We start from the raw sequence: 15210 nt of genomic DNA on the forward strand, positions 1-15210 counted from the left end.
CCATTATGGTTTTTCAAGCTTGTCCAAAGAAAATCTACAAAAACTCTTTTTTAAAAGAACTAGACTTGTGGAGTGGAGTTAGCATTTCTGTGGGAGCACAGGCAACTAAATTGTAAATGAGCTCTCTGAATTGCTGCTGCTTGCAGCTGCTGTCTGGTGGCCAGAGTGCCAGTGCCCTGGGAGCTGGGTACTGTTCAGTATTCTTATGGCCCTGGCAGTAAATCACCTTGTAGATTTGAAGAAACTATTAACTTTTTGTGTCTCTTTCTCCTCACAGAAAAGGATTACCACCACTTGCCTGTCTCACAGGGGTAATCGGTAGATTAATGTTCAGAAAATATTGAGTGCTTCCTGCCATTATTGTTGAAACTCCAGCTGATAGGTTAAGAAATGAACAGAGATTTTGAGAGTCTTGTTTCTTATGTCTTCGACATAGGGTGCTGATTTGACATGAGTAATTCAACAAAGAAGTGAGAAATCATGGGCTTCAATGTCCATGTATTTTGCATAAAAATTCTAGATGTGACTGAAAGAGGAAAGGAGAGCAAACAACTGGGAGGACAAAGTGTAAATTGATTTACTGGGATTAGTAGAACTGCAAAAGTATCCAGAGATCAGAAGAGAATGCATAAATTGAAATTAAATCCCAGTAGGATTAAGGAAATGTTTCAGTAAAAGGCAAACCCTAAAGTGGGAATGGGGAAAAACTGCAGATAAGCACTTCTTTTTGCCCCCATCGAGAACAAAGTTATTCTTAATGAGATACTGAGTTTTTGGGAAGCCTACTCAAAAATTCAATAGTGTTTTATCTGAAAAAATAATTATTCGAAGATTGCTTTCTACTGAGGTGTTACAGATGGATGCTTTGCGGTGTGGCAGTTTAAAACAATTGGTCTTTACCTCTAGAGATCCTCGAGACAAATGTTGCCCAGAAGCGAGAGTAAAATTGTGTTTTTAAAACATCATTTTAGGAGCAGTGGGACAGTTGGCAGAATTTACCAAAGCTGTTGAGAGACTCTGCAGACTTTAATTACCATCTCAATATTGCAGAAGTTGTTTAATTTCTGCCAAAGAAGGGAATAGTTGTGAGAAAGCGAGATCACACTGTCTTTCATTCTTTCCTGTTTGACAGGTGAATAAAGGATGCTTTTCAGTATCTCCTCTGATACTGTGACACATTTGTAAAATTTGCATAAATTGTAAAATAATTTTTTAAGATTAACAAAGCTTCTTTTTTTCTTCTCTTTTGAAAGTGCCGTACAGCGTAGTGTGAATGCAGTTTAAGTCTTGTCATGAAAGATGCAAGATGAAAATGGGGTGTATTTTCTGCTACTGATTAGTTGGCTTCAAACATTAATAGTTTCAACCTTCATGGCCAGACAACATGTATTATTTTGTGTTTATTTTAGAGGCTCCAATAAATTTAAATTCAGGTGTGAATTCTATCTCTAGTGTGGGTGGTTGAAGGCACAACCTGGATTAGTAGAATAAAGAGGAAATTATTAAAATGAGAAAAATCGTTCCATTTTAGATGGAAAAATAAGCCTATAATACAAAACTTGCTTGGTGAAGGATATGTTTGCTCTTTTAGACTTTAAACGCTAAATCAGACTATGTGTAACTAGGTTTTTCGCTGTCATTCATATGAGAAAAAGGCTGATATATGTATTTTTTTTCTCTTTTAGCAGTTCTCTTCCTCTGTGACACCTGAGTGTATTCATTTTTTTTCTAAGTGCTTTCAGTAGCCAGGGAAATACTGATTCTTTGAAGACTCTTACCACTTCCTTCAGTAGATCTACTGTGTTGCTACTTTTAATGACTGCCTCACACCTGTCTGTACTTGCTAAAGCACCAGACATGGTTTACTCTATGAAGCCGCTTTTTTTCCTTCTTCTCTTCACATCTCTTACCTCTTAAGGACCTTTTCAATGCTATCTTTCAGCTTCAGATCTCTATGGTCACAGTATACAATATGTTCAGAAAGCTACTGCCCAGGAAATCTACTTATTCATTTGTATTTTTTGTCGTATGTATGATAAATGGGTACTTAAGGGCAAAGGGAACATGCCTGTTCAAAATCCAGAAAGGAAGGGATAGATCATGGAGACGAATAGGCACAATTTTTGATCCTTAACACTCAGCATGTTACTAGGAATACCTTTATGTTATATTTAGAATTTGGTTGTTTTGATGTTTGAAACTAAATGTTTGCAGTTTGTCTGGCAAACTGCATGCTGAATAGATTACATTGATTCACATTTCCTTATTTCAATATACCATCTGTGGTTTTGGCTCGTTGTTAGCCTGGTTGGGACTCTCATTTCATAAATGCAAGTTCCAAAGAACTGTTATACCCAGAAAGCGAAATCCTGTATTTCACTTCCTTGAATACTCTCAACTGTTTTGACCTTACACCTAGAAGGACATGAGGCTGAAGCTGTACCTACAGCAGGCTTTTTTTTTTCCCCTGGTGAAGGAGGATGTATTAGCAGGGTATGAGGATCCCCTTGGTGTATTTCCAGTGAAACTCTAGTATATATAGTCATGGTCATGATTTTCACTGTATAATCATTTTAATTAAGTTCAACGATAAAAGTTAGTCTTGCATGCTGAATGAATGCACTAGAGAGACAGGGAAAGATTGATGACAGCTTGGGGAGCATCATGTACTCTGCTGGTGGAAATGCATGTGTGGAGAGCAGCTGAGCTTGGGTAGCAAGTCAGAGATTACCAGCTCAGAGCAATGTACAGGCAAAGTTTTGGAGATCCGAAAGAAGTAGGATACAACGGGAATATCCAAAAGCGTTTTTGGTAATATATCTGAGGGGATTTGCTTGAATGAACAGCTTCATTACTAAAATAATAAACATTAATTAATATCTGCATTTTTGTAACTGCTAGCTTGGTAAGGTAATTAGTATAATTAGTATACAGCATTGCTTGGTGGCGTGATAAATCATAGTGTAGTGAATGCTGACTCTTTACCGCTATGATGTATTATCTAATTTATGCAGGTAAAAAGAAAAGAAAGGTAAGGGGAGAATCAAGACAGGAAGCCAGCAGTGACAGCTGGGTGGCCTTTTGGTCACTCTTCTTGCATCTGCTGCCTGTATTCTCAATTGGTTTGAATCGCTGCACTGTTAATTAACAATTCTTTTTCTCACTGTTGCTAAGTCTTAATCACTGTCTGAAACCTGCAAAATGAAGTAAAAAGAAGAATGAAGTAAAAAAATAGAGCCTGACAGGCATTTTCCCTTCAGGGTGCTTGTACAAAGGATGATACTTCTTCCAGTAATAAGTCTGTGTTTGTTGCCTATCTCCTTTGCTTTCACATTCCTGGAGGCATATTCTACCAGTTACAGTTCATTGCAAGGATGAAGAACATTAATGATGTTTTTCTTCATTGTATTCTGTTTTCTAGAACCTATGAGAACACCAAAAACATTGAAGATTGCTGAGATCCAGGCCAGACACATCGCTGTGGATTGGGAGTCTCTGGGTTACAACATCACTCGTTGCCACACTTTCAATGTCACTATATGCTACCACTACTTCTGCGGACACAATGAGAGCAAGGCGGACTGCTTGGACATGGACCCCAAAGCACCCCAGCACGTTGTGGATCACCTGCCTCCGTACACCAATGTCAGCCTCAAAATGATCTTAACCAACCCAGAAGGGAGGAAGGAGAGTGAAGAGACCATTATCCAGACAGATGAAGACGGTATGCATAAATGCTGTTATGGAAATTACATCCAAGTCCAGTCTAGACGGGTGGAAGGAAATTACTTTGTGTTTTACAACATGTGTCTCAAGGGATAGAAGTTCTCTTCTATTAATGTATTCGTTAGTCCTAAAACAATAGCTTTAAAAGCATTACAGCTGTCACCCTGTATATATAGCCCTACCTGTCCGTGTAGCGCAAATCAAACTCAGTCTCTGTCTCGCAAGAAGAAGGAGGGAGGGTGGCTTCCCAGTCACTCCAAGAATGTGCTAACACAGGTGACAAGAAACACGTGGTGGTGGTAGGTGAAGGCTTCTTCACAGTATCAGGTGTAGTATTTGAAAATTAATTTAATTCTGTGAGTTTATATCTAAATATTGAGTTCGGTGCTTGCTTAAAGACTCTATTCGAGATCTAAAACCTCTTCTGCAAATATATTTGAGCAGTAATTTATGTTGCAGGTTACAGTATATAGTATCTGTTAACTCTTTGAAAGCAACCCATCAGATTAAACTTTCACTTTGACAACTTGTGAATTGGACTCGATGATCCTTATGGGTCCCTTCTAATTCAAGATATTCTATTATTTCTCTTTAAAACGTTCTCGGTGAAGTTTCATTGACAAGACAGTTGAACTTACTGTAATTAGGAAGAAATAAAGAGTAGATGTAGATATTAATGGTGACATTGAGTGGTTAGGCTATGAATCTTGGTATGAAAGAGATTTAAAAAAATAGTATTTTTCCCTAATATTTAAAATGTGGTAGGAAAGAGCAATTTTAGTTTCCTTTTCTTCTATTAAGATTTCATTAAAATATTGACAACAACACCATGAAAATAGATATACCATTGGTAACAAAAAAGGAATACTCTGACTAATGTAAGAGTGTAGATACATAAGAAGATAAAATTGGAAAAGGTACTGTGCTTGCCTGTAAAATGGAGGAGAGGGTATACCTTTATATATGGATAGCAATCAAGGTTAGAATCTGGTAGCTTTTTTTTTTTTTTTACCATATAGTTTCAATTTTACAAGAAATAGAGGAGTATGTTTACTGTCGCAATAAAGAAGAGAGAACAGCTTATTAAATAGGTAGTATGAGGAGCTGTAAAGAACTACAGAGACATAGATGCATCACATAAAGATTTATTGACAAGTACAGAATTAGGTATTCATGCAATTCAAATTTTAGTATTTTTTTTAAGTTAATTATAAGTATAATCCACGATGAATTATTTCTGTATCTGTATTTACATTACAGATATTTGTGTCTGCTATTTTCCTTGAGGTTAAAAAAAAAATAGTAGTAGTAATATTATTATGTCCATGGAAAATGGATTTCTTTTTAACAGAGTTTTCAAGAAAGGTTATGGTTTCTGATAGCCTTTATCTGGTTAGATGTGCAGAGGTGGTGGCTGGTCACTATAGTGGTGCTTGTCAAGAGTAGAGTCAAGTGCTTATATTTTGTCTTCTGGTTTTGTTGTGGATTATTCTTGGGAAATGATGTACACAAGGCAGGTTTTAGTCTCAAGCTGGCACGCCAGTGTGCTATCAGTGAACTTGTTCAGACTCAGCTTTGGTGTTAGAGGTACGATAGCATAGAAGAAACCTCACCCAGTGAATAAAAGTTGCCAAGGTAAACTATTTCAAGCAGATGTTGTTTTCAGGGAGGGATTAATACATTTTAAAAGGTACCTGTATTTAGACACACTGGTAGGTAATAATGCTTGTGACCTGAAAATTACCTCTTGTGAGGTCTACTCAGTGATACTATTGGAAATGAAATGCAGATTTTTTTTTAATTGTGCGTTACTGATTGACTTGAAAGTCTATATACATTTTGTCACGTATTTCAAAATACAGAGCATACAAGCAATGTGCAATACAGAGGGCTTTCAGCTATCTCAGAGCATCAAAGGTGTATTCACATGTGCCTCTCACCTTGAGCTCTCATAGCAATAGTAAATGGACTTCTGTAGTTGACTGTCTACGTGTGTGCTGCTAGTATAGTTCCATGGCCAAGTGATCGACTATCTGTCTGAGTCTGGTTTAAAACACAGTTTGCAGCCCAAAGCACGACTCAAACTAAGAACACGAAAGCTACAGGAAGGTACGTGAGCCTATGCCCCACGTATTTCACATGTAATCGGAAGTAGCCTCACTGTCATGATGATTTTTGCAAATTTTGTAGAATGAGCATGATGTCAATTACATAGTGGAGGCATTATCAGTGATTCATTTATGAGAAGGAAAATAGAGGGATCAGTATTTTCCTACATTTTTGCAAATAACATTAATTAGGAAAAGCCACTGGTTACATGATTATCTGAAACTGTGCACTGACATTGTGTATTTCTATTCATAAACAGAAACTTTGAAAACTCCAGATGACAGCAACAGATAGTTAGCTTTTTGTTAACATTTCTGTACTGCAACATTCTTTCCAATGCTGTTCTTTCTTACAAGGATCTGCTAATCAAGTAAAAACTTTGTAGACTGTTGGGGTTAAAGGTGTCTACCCCACAATTCCTTATCTCCCTTTGTCTTTACCATTTTGCCATCATCTTCAGTTGCTTTGACCATCTTCCCCATGCTTCCAGCTCTCTGTCCCTTTCTTCTCTGTTTTTTAGTTGCCCTTGATTATCTTTCACTTCATCTCTCTTCTGTCATTTCACCTCCCTTCTGCTATGAGCTTTACGCCTATTTGAACTTCTGGGGTTCCTTAAATGCAGAGGATCTTGGACTTTTGTGGGGCTGTGGTGTGAGACAGTGAGGATCTCTGGTTGTCTTTCACAAAGATTCGCATTTATATAGGGCTGCATAGCTGGGCCAGACTTCCCAGAGTGGTGAGTGATGACTGAGCAGTGTGTGGTACTAGGAACAGAATTATCTCAGGAAACAATTCATAGAAGAGGGTAAGATTCAGAAGCTGTGCTTCAGACATTTGGAGCCATGACTGACAAACGAAGAAGGTTTTAATAGCTTGTATCTGCAAGAAAGCAAAGCCAGGAATATCAGTCTGAAAATAATCTCCTTTCTGACCAGAGCTAGATCTGAATACTTTGTGGTTTTAAGTATTTCTGTTTAACTTGGATAGATTGAATTAATCTTTAAAGTATATTATGGTAATTTGATAAAGGCTGTATTCCATATAAAAATTAAGCTCTTGGGCAGTACACTGTTAAATAAGTTGTGCAAAAAGATGAAAACAAGGAAATTTGTCAGTGTTTTATGGGTGAAATACCATCTTTCAGTTTGGGGAGAGACCACACAATCACTAAGATCTGTGGAGAAAGGTCTTCTGAGTACCTGGGTGCTCTGCATTATGTGTGCTATGACAGGGACCCAGTGCTTCACCTGGCTTGTACTACAGGAGTTGGATAGTGTTTGAAGGATTTCATAAAGGAAAAAGACGGAGGTTTGCACAATCTGGGGATGCGTACGTGCTGGGCAGAGGTGATGTTTGCCATTTAGAACAAAGTACAAGGACCAGCAGTGAATTTATCACTTAGCATGAATCAGCAGCGTGCGCGCGTTCTTGAAGCTGTTTGCTCACAAGGGTGCTGCAAACTCAGAGGGACCCTCTGTAAGAGCAGCAGATGATGAATGAGATTAAGCAGATAAATGCTTCCTTAATTTTTAATTGGAAACAGATGCAAAAGGCAGTGGATTAACAGGAATAGTGACATTAGCTCTGAGAGAGCAGCTATGGAGAAAGCAAATCATGAAGCTCGAAGTGTTTGATGGAGATTTTATATCTAGTAAGGGAGCGTGTCAGCTAACAGCAGGCAAACAACTAATTGAAAAAGATCACTTGGAACAGGATAAGTACCCATTTTGGGGCTTAAAGTATACCAAAGCTTTGGTCTGAGCCAAAGGACACGCTCGTTGGACACAAACAAGGCCCCCTGATCTTTCAGAGAGTATGGCCTATTCAGCTCCGTGCAGAGCTATCTAGAGCTGCAATGCAGGGTTAAGGCACCAACTGTCCAACCTTTATTCATGCTCCTGGGAAAACTCCATCAGGCTCACAACACTGGGAAACAGCAGAGAAAGGGAGAAATGTTGTAATTAGAGGGCAAAAAAAATTAAAAAGTTAAATAGTTAGTGTACTTTCTAAACATGTGAAAAGGAAATACCTTCCACCAACTTTGAGGGAGGATTTTATGGAAATAGTTGAGATTTAGTATTCTTTTGTGTTTGATAGTAAGGCTGTAAGTTGCCTTTAGAAAAAAAAAAAAATTCTCCATTCACTATGTACTATGAGAAGCACTTTTTCCTTCTGTTTTTTCAAGTTGTTCTGGCACCTCAGGAAAATATGGGGGGGGGGGGGAGCGTGTTGGAAGGAGGTAGAAAATATGCTTCAGTCAAAGAAAACAAACAAACAGTGCTTCAAGGAGCTTTGGAAAAACATAGATATAAAACTCTATTAGTAGCATTCTAAAAGTCACTAAAATAGCCCAACTGGGAGAAAAGTTAATGCAGCAAGATGAGCGGGCAGTATGTCCAGTGCAGCAAAGGAGGGCTGCAAAGAGTGCTTGAAGTTGCAAACAGTCTCGAACAATGTATAACCGATGTAGCTGAGTGCTGCATTGCTACCATGACATGTGCATGGATGTCAAGTGAACTTGGTGTATTAATCATATTGGGAAAAAACCTGGGAAATGATTGGAGTTCATAAAGAGAAACCCATGGCTAAGAGGTAACAGTTTAAATGTGAAGTTGTCCACAAATGCTGCTGCTAAAGGTATTGACCTTGACATGTCCTTGACCAAAAAGGGAGAATAGTGACCTACGTGTCATGAGCAGCAGCAAAATTTAGTGTCAATATAGTCGAATAAGGAAGGAAGTTTTATGTCTTTAGCAGCAGCAAACTGAAACTGATTATAGCCGACCTACTGCTATTGGTAAAAGGAGCCTAGGATATAACCTCTTTGTCCTTCAGTTTGTGAAAATAACCCCAATTCTTTTTTTCAGGTGGTAGGTAAGATTTGCTATTGGCGTATCATCGAGACAGAGAAAAAGTGGTTGCAGAAAGACATGTGAGAAAGTAAGAAAAATATTGAAATTATTAGCAGATATTTATTTTTTTAAGGTTACACTGAACAAATGAGAAATTAAGCAAGCTGTTTTAAGGTATTGCAGAGACTAGAAATACAAGCTAGGTTTTATATTAATAGCTCCAGAAAAATTGGCCCTGAAACACAGGATTATTTACCCTGGCTGAAACAACTTCCTACTTTCGTTTCCTGTAGATAACCATATTAGAAGCTTCATAGCTGAAAAAGTGATATTGCATATGAGAGTCTTTGTTGAAATGGTGTGTTTGACGTAACGATGCCAGCAAATAGGCCAGAATTAGTGGCTATTTCAGCAGTTTGCAGTGGAATGAGGGCTTACACCTGGGCCCACGAGTTCCCGTTATTCCCAAGCCATGCGCTAGCTGAAAGCACTCTCCAAATACTCATTTGCATGTTTTTAGAAGGTTGTAAGGTATGTGAGTATGTGAGGTTTATTCACCCTGGCATGGAGAAACGTTTCCATATTCCAGAAACGAGGAGTACTGAAGTCAGCATTTGGTGTAAAAAGGCTTTAAACAAAATACTGTGTTAGGTGCCAGAGCCCCCGAATTCAGCAAATCCAGAACTTGGGAATTTAACCCTGTTTGATACTTGCACCAATATCTACTGTGATGGCCACCACCCCTGAAACTGATCAGCTTCTGTCAGCTTGCTTAGTAGCTTGATTGTAAACATTTATGTTTGTTACTTTAGAAATTTTAAACAGGCTAGGAGGTACGGAGACAGGTCGCAGGCGTGAGCAGGTCAGCGCCCATGCAGCCCAGCAGTGCAGGGCTGTGGCCTTTCACCTGGGGAGTGCAGCCCGGTGACCCCCCCGCTGCCCACCGCCTGGGTAGAGCCGCACCCCTGCCACCTTCCAGGGCTCCCGCAGGAGGAGAGTTCGTTAGCCAAAGAGCTCATGCGCCGACGGAGGCTGTTATACACAATCGGTTTTCTTCTCAACAGCGTTCAGTTGCGTTTTGTTCTTCACTGCAGATGGTGGAACTCGAGCGATTTCCATAGAAGTCATTTTTGTCACTGCCTTTGCTGCAAATGGTAAAGAGTTGTAATAGCAATTCTGATTTTTTTTTAATTTCTTTTTTTCCCCCTTTTTATTATATAAAATTTGCTTCTATTTAAGGCTTAGTCTTCAGTTGTAGCAAAGCATAATGTTAAAATGGTAAATCCCTCAGAAAAAGCCAATGGAAAGGTGGGCCATTTTAATTGCTTGTAACGTTTAAACAGTAGAAGAGATTGACTGTCACCATGTCCTGAAAATCAGCATCTACCTTCAAGGAAAGTCTGTAAGTTTGCTGCTGATACACTTTAGAATACCAGAAAGGATTTTTTCCCAGTGTAACCATGTGTATATCTGCACATAGCCTTTACCATATAGCATAATAATACTCTACACAGCTTTCACAGAGTGTAATAATAATAAAAATACTCTGTTTACATGCACTTTCATTATTTTGTAGCAGGAAAACTGAAGCAATATAAATTCGTTTTTATAGTGGTTGGTGTCAGTTAATACGTTGTTTTTCCAGAAGTAATGTATTGTAATATAAATTTCCCATAGAACAAGGTTTAGGTGACACTTATTTGTGAATAACAATTTATTTGTGACTGTGACATAATTTAATGCAAATATATTGCTCTAAATTGAATTGGTCTGATATCAGATTGATGGTTTGTGCTTTTGTTATGAATACTATTCATGAAAATCCACCATCCCACATGTATGTAGAAGAAAAGATTATCAGCTATTCACTAGATGAATATATAGCTTCATTAAAAGAGCTCTGGAAATGCATGTAAATAGTAAAAGAAGAGCTTGTGATATTTCCACTATAAAACATTGCTGAAATTCCCTTTGAATTTGTTTTATGTTATTTTTATATACATGTGCGGTTTATGTTTGCATTCTTGTTTATGGGAAAGATGGTACTTTTTTTTTTTTGCTTAAATTCAAAATCTTTTCTGCAACCCATACAGTTAAACCCACCTAAAGGCTTTCACTTCTTCAGATAAGTGTAAACCTTGACTTATTGGAAGTTTAGCATAGAATAATGCATGTGAAAGAAAGAGTGTTTACTGTTGTTGTCACTGAGACATGGTGGGGTCACACTTCACAAGGTCAGCAGATGGAAAGAAAATCAATGGGACCAGAATCTTTTTAAAGAGAGGGTGCAGAGGCCAAAAGGTCTGAGTCCAGCTCCTCTAGCAGCTACTTACACTTTTTGAATTATTCAGATACCTGGACATTGATAGGGAATCTTAAGTAACGTACTTCACCTTAATATACACTTCTAATAGTCTTGAGTGTTTTGATCCAGTATAGACTGTCCATAAGTCCAAGTGGAAGAGCGACAGCTCACGTAGGAAGAAGAATGGGAGTTGAGAAGGCAGCACAGGTGCACTGTGGTGAGCTGTGGAGCTTCTGGAGATGCACACACAAGCCTGAAGAAAGCCTTTTGAGCTATTTGTGAGGATGTTTTTGAAAACTATTGTCAGCATATCAGCACAAGGGTGATGTTTACCTCACTGTTTTTCACCTGAGTCCTTGCTAAATATCATATAAAGGGGAAGGTTCTTAATGCTGCTTTTGAAAGGTGAAGTTTAAGGTATTTCTTGAGTCCTGGGAGTCGTAGAAAATACACAGAAATGGCTGCCTACATGGAAGGATGCAGTTTGAGTCTTCATGGTAGTGTTACCAACAGGTTACCTTGCTGTTGTTCTTTTATTGTTGGCTTTTTGTGTGTTTAGGTTGGTTTACTAAATTCAGCCTTTTTAAAATTTCTGTTTGTAACTAATACTGGCCTGAGAACAAAGACATAAAACACAAATGAGGACTTTTAGGCATTATTTTGACTAACCTGACTGGTGAATCTATGGGCTTGCTCATATATACTATGTTCTTTAAGTAAATTCCTTTGCTCCTGCTTTCTTCTTTCCTTGCTTCCCTTTGCCCCTTTGGTAAAGCTGTGCAATTAAAAGACCTTTTTACTGTGGTTGAACTGAAAAATGGAAGGGAAAAAATAACTTCAGACACATCAAAGCATGTCCTTCAAACTAAAATTAATTTATATTCCTTTTCTAGGCATTGGGACATTTATTTATTTATTTGTTTTAATTCCAGTTGAGCTATCAAATAATTTAAGCTGATCCCAAGCTTCATTTTTTGTGAATTTACAGGGGTGGGTGAGGTATGTGGGAATTACTATTCTCTTTGTCTAGACACTTGCTCTCCTTTACTTTCTGACCTTATTTTTGCTGGGATTCCTAGCAAGCTGCTCATCGCTATGCTAGCTTCTGTTGTTGTGCCCTTCCCATGCCAGTGGGAAAAGAAGCATGAAACTAACTGGAATCATGTAGTTCCAGTCAGTTTAACATTGCTGCTGCTTGCCACAAGCAACAAATTTTATATTGCAGGAGAACACAGTCATGCGATGTGATGAGCCTAGAGGCTTCTCCCACTTGGGTGTTTAAACAGAAAATGTAGGTGGCTTTATGCAACCCGCAAACGTAGAGCCCTGCACCCTGTTTTAAATTGAATATGAAACATGTTCTTTAAAAGCACCATGCAAGAAGTGTTTTGCAGGTTTTTGAGCAATTGTGTCTGTTTTCTTTTTACCTCGTATGCCTTAGAGGTGATTGTGTCAAATTCCATATTCTGTGTACGTGCCTCAATGCATTCCTGTATTCTCTCCCAAACACAGATGTAAGTGCGCGCGCGCACACACACACACGTGCACGCATCTTCCAGGGAAAATGTGGGCATCAGGGTATATTCATACCTCATTGAAGACATAGAGCATTCCTACAAAAAAAACAAAGTGTTGCCTACAGCAAGTCTCTCAATGCCACGAACAGTGCACGGGGGCTGTCGTGGTGTGTCTGCCTTCATCCATTGCCCAGTCTGTATCGGGACTCTGAAGCAAAGCAACAGCGTATGATTTTAGTTCACGTCTCCTAAGTCTTCATTTGATAGATGGATTAACAGTTTCTGTGTAGCTCTCATCTCTTCACTCGTGGACTTTTTTGACTCCATGAATTTCTTATTAATGTGCCAAATTATATCGTTTGTACCAAGGGTCAGATCATTATTTATAGCTTCTGTGTAGATTTAAATAAATCCCGCTATTGGGACAGACCACTCACTCCTTGGTGCTGCTAGCATAGTGCATGGCATTTTCTTTGATCCAGCAGGTTTTAATTTATTTTTACTCTTTGTAAAACTTCAGTCTGCTTTGGTAGTTAATGCCCAAGAAATGTCATGCATGAGGCTCAGTGAAAGTTGAAGTAAATAGGCCAATTAAGAAGGGAAGAGAAATATATGTCAATATATTGAACAGAAGTAACATTTTAGCTTGAAAGACTGCAGATTTGGGCAGCTTTAGCTTTTTAAGTGGGGAAGGTATTTCTTTGGGTTCAGGGTTTCTTCAGGCACTCTCTTACCCTCCTCCCCTTCTTTCAGCATGTATGTGTTCACATCTAGATGAGCTGCTGTGTTTAAAAAGGGACCGTATGTGTAGCAAAACTATCTTGTAAGCCGAAATGGGAGATAACTAAGTGTTCCTGCCTGGTGTTGATGGGATTACCAGGTACTGTGAATCACTGAGGCAAAGAGGCCTGAGGTGACACTTCAGACTTGTTATTACACCAGGGGTATTGGTTCCATTTAAATTAAGAAAGTGGGGTCATTTTAGTGTAGTTCAGTTCAAAGCTTTGAAAATGTTTCTTATTGGAAAGATTTAAAGTAAGCACTTTTGATCCTTCTGCAGCACGAGCACATCAGTGGCTGAAAGAAGTGGCAGCTGAGCTGATGTGCTTGCCCTGTGCCCAGCCCCCTCTTTAAATGAGGATTTCTTTCTAAAACAACAAATCATAAGAAGCAGTGACTGAAAACTATTTTGTAAGCATTTCTCTCGTTTGGAAGATCCTGTATAACAGAGGCTCTTCTTTGCCTTTGATTTTTCTTTTTAAAAGGATTTTAAAACCATGTAGTCCTTGTCCTAAGATACGCTTATTACAGAGTTCAGTGATGTTCCCTGAAGTAGTAATCTAGCTTGAACTGTTTCCCCTGGCTATACTATGAGACAATTTGACTTTGCATTAGGTTTTGAAAACCATATGTGGGGATAACGTTTCAACTTCATGCTCTCTCTGCACTGCAAATGACAAAATACGCTTTGATGTGCTTTTTCATACTCTCTACCGGTGCCTTTTGCATGCGAATGAATATTAATAAAAATAGACTCACGCTCACTTTTGGTTTTAATAGGATGTTCTGTCATCTCTTTAACTTCTCCGTCTCTTGAATTTACTATTTTTAAAAGTTTTATTTTGTTTGTAGTGCCAGGTCCTATACCTGCCAAGTCGGTGAAAGGAACTCCTTTTGAAGATAAGATCTTCCTCAACTGGAAGGAACCTGTGGATCCAAATGGCATCATTACTCAGTATGAGGTAATCATTAAACAGCTGACAAGCATAGGATAGGCCTAGGAAAGTGCGACAAGAGGGGTGGCTCGGTGAGTGTTTATGCTCTGTAGGCAGCTATTCAATTTTATGCTACTTTCATTTACGGGATACGGGATTTTGTGTAGTGGTTAGATATTCAAAAATCATAATTATGGTGCACGTTCTTGCTGGCCGGTCCTGTCAAGTGGCTTTAGCATGTGAGTATAACAATATTACAATCCATGTGGGAGGTGCTAGTTTTTAAAATCTTGTATCATTACTATATGCCCTTCCAAAGCCATGACAGCCATGATCTGTGAAATTGTCTTTGTTGGAAGAGAAGGTTACATGAAAAAGAAAATGGTTATTAAATGTGGAGCAATGCTTTTTAGCTTTGTCAGATCTTTAGATATCACCCTTCAAGAAAACCTCCATATATGTTCTACTTGAAGTGTAATTAATATATCAGCTTTCTGGGGACCTCCACAGGAGGTTGGCAGGAAACACGAGCTGACTTGAGGAACAAACACCATCCTTCCCAGCACTCTTTTTTTAAAGAAACAGAGGATATAATTTTGTGTACTAGTGAATTATAGGAGGAAGACAAACCAACTAACCAAACAAAACCCCTTAAATATGTTTGTTTATCTATTTAGCACTAACAAAATTCTTTAAATAGTGTGGGTTAACCCTGGTGGGCAGCTCAACTCCACTCAGCCGCTCACCCACTCCCCCACAGTGGGATGGGGTACAAATCAGAAGGGCAGAAGTGCGAGCCTTTGTGTTTTAATCACAAATCCAAAACACAGCACCGTATGAGCTGCTATGAAGAAAATTAACTCCATCCCAGTCAAAACAAGTACATTAAGATATCATTGCTGGCTTTAAATGTATTAGTTTGATTTGGACAGCATTTAAATATGATTACTAGAAGAGGAGAGGGAAATGTATTGCAAGAAGTGAAA

The 15210-nt window shown here is 38.6% G+C and overlaps 1 protein-coding gene across 1 annotated transcript in view; it reads left to right on the forward strand.

Moving 5' to 3' along the window:
* Positions 1-15210, forward strand: part of PTPRK (protein tyrosine phosphatase receptor type K) — a 416718-nt gene that overhangs the window by 315514 nt on the left and 85994 nt on the right. Inside the window, exons 8-9 of the mRNA XM_086461237.1 lie at positions 3422-3724; positions 14142-14251. Coding sequence (XP_086317363.1) covers positions 3422-3724; positions 14142-14251 — 413 coding nt within the window. The remainder of the gene's footprint in view (positions 1-3421; positions 3725-14141; positions 14252-15210) is intronic.

This window comes from Leptosomus discolor, chromosome 2, assembly GCF_034619465.1.
Source record: "Leptosomus discolor isolate bLepDis1 chromosome 2, bLepDis1.hap2, whole genome shotgun sequence".
NCBI classification, from domain to species: domain Eukaryota; kingdom Metazoa; phylum Chordata; class Aves; order Leptosomiformes; family Leptosomidae; genus Leptosomus; species Leptosomus discolor.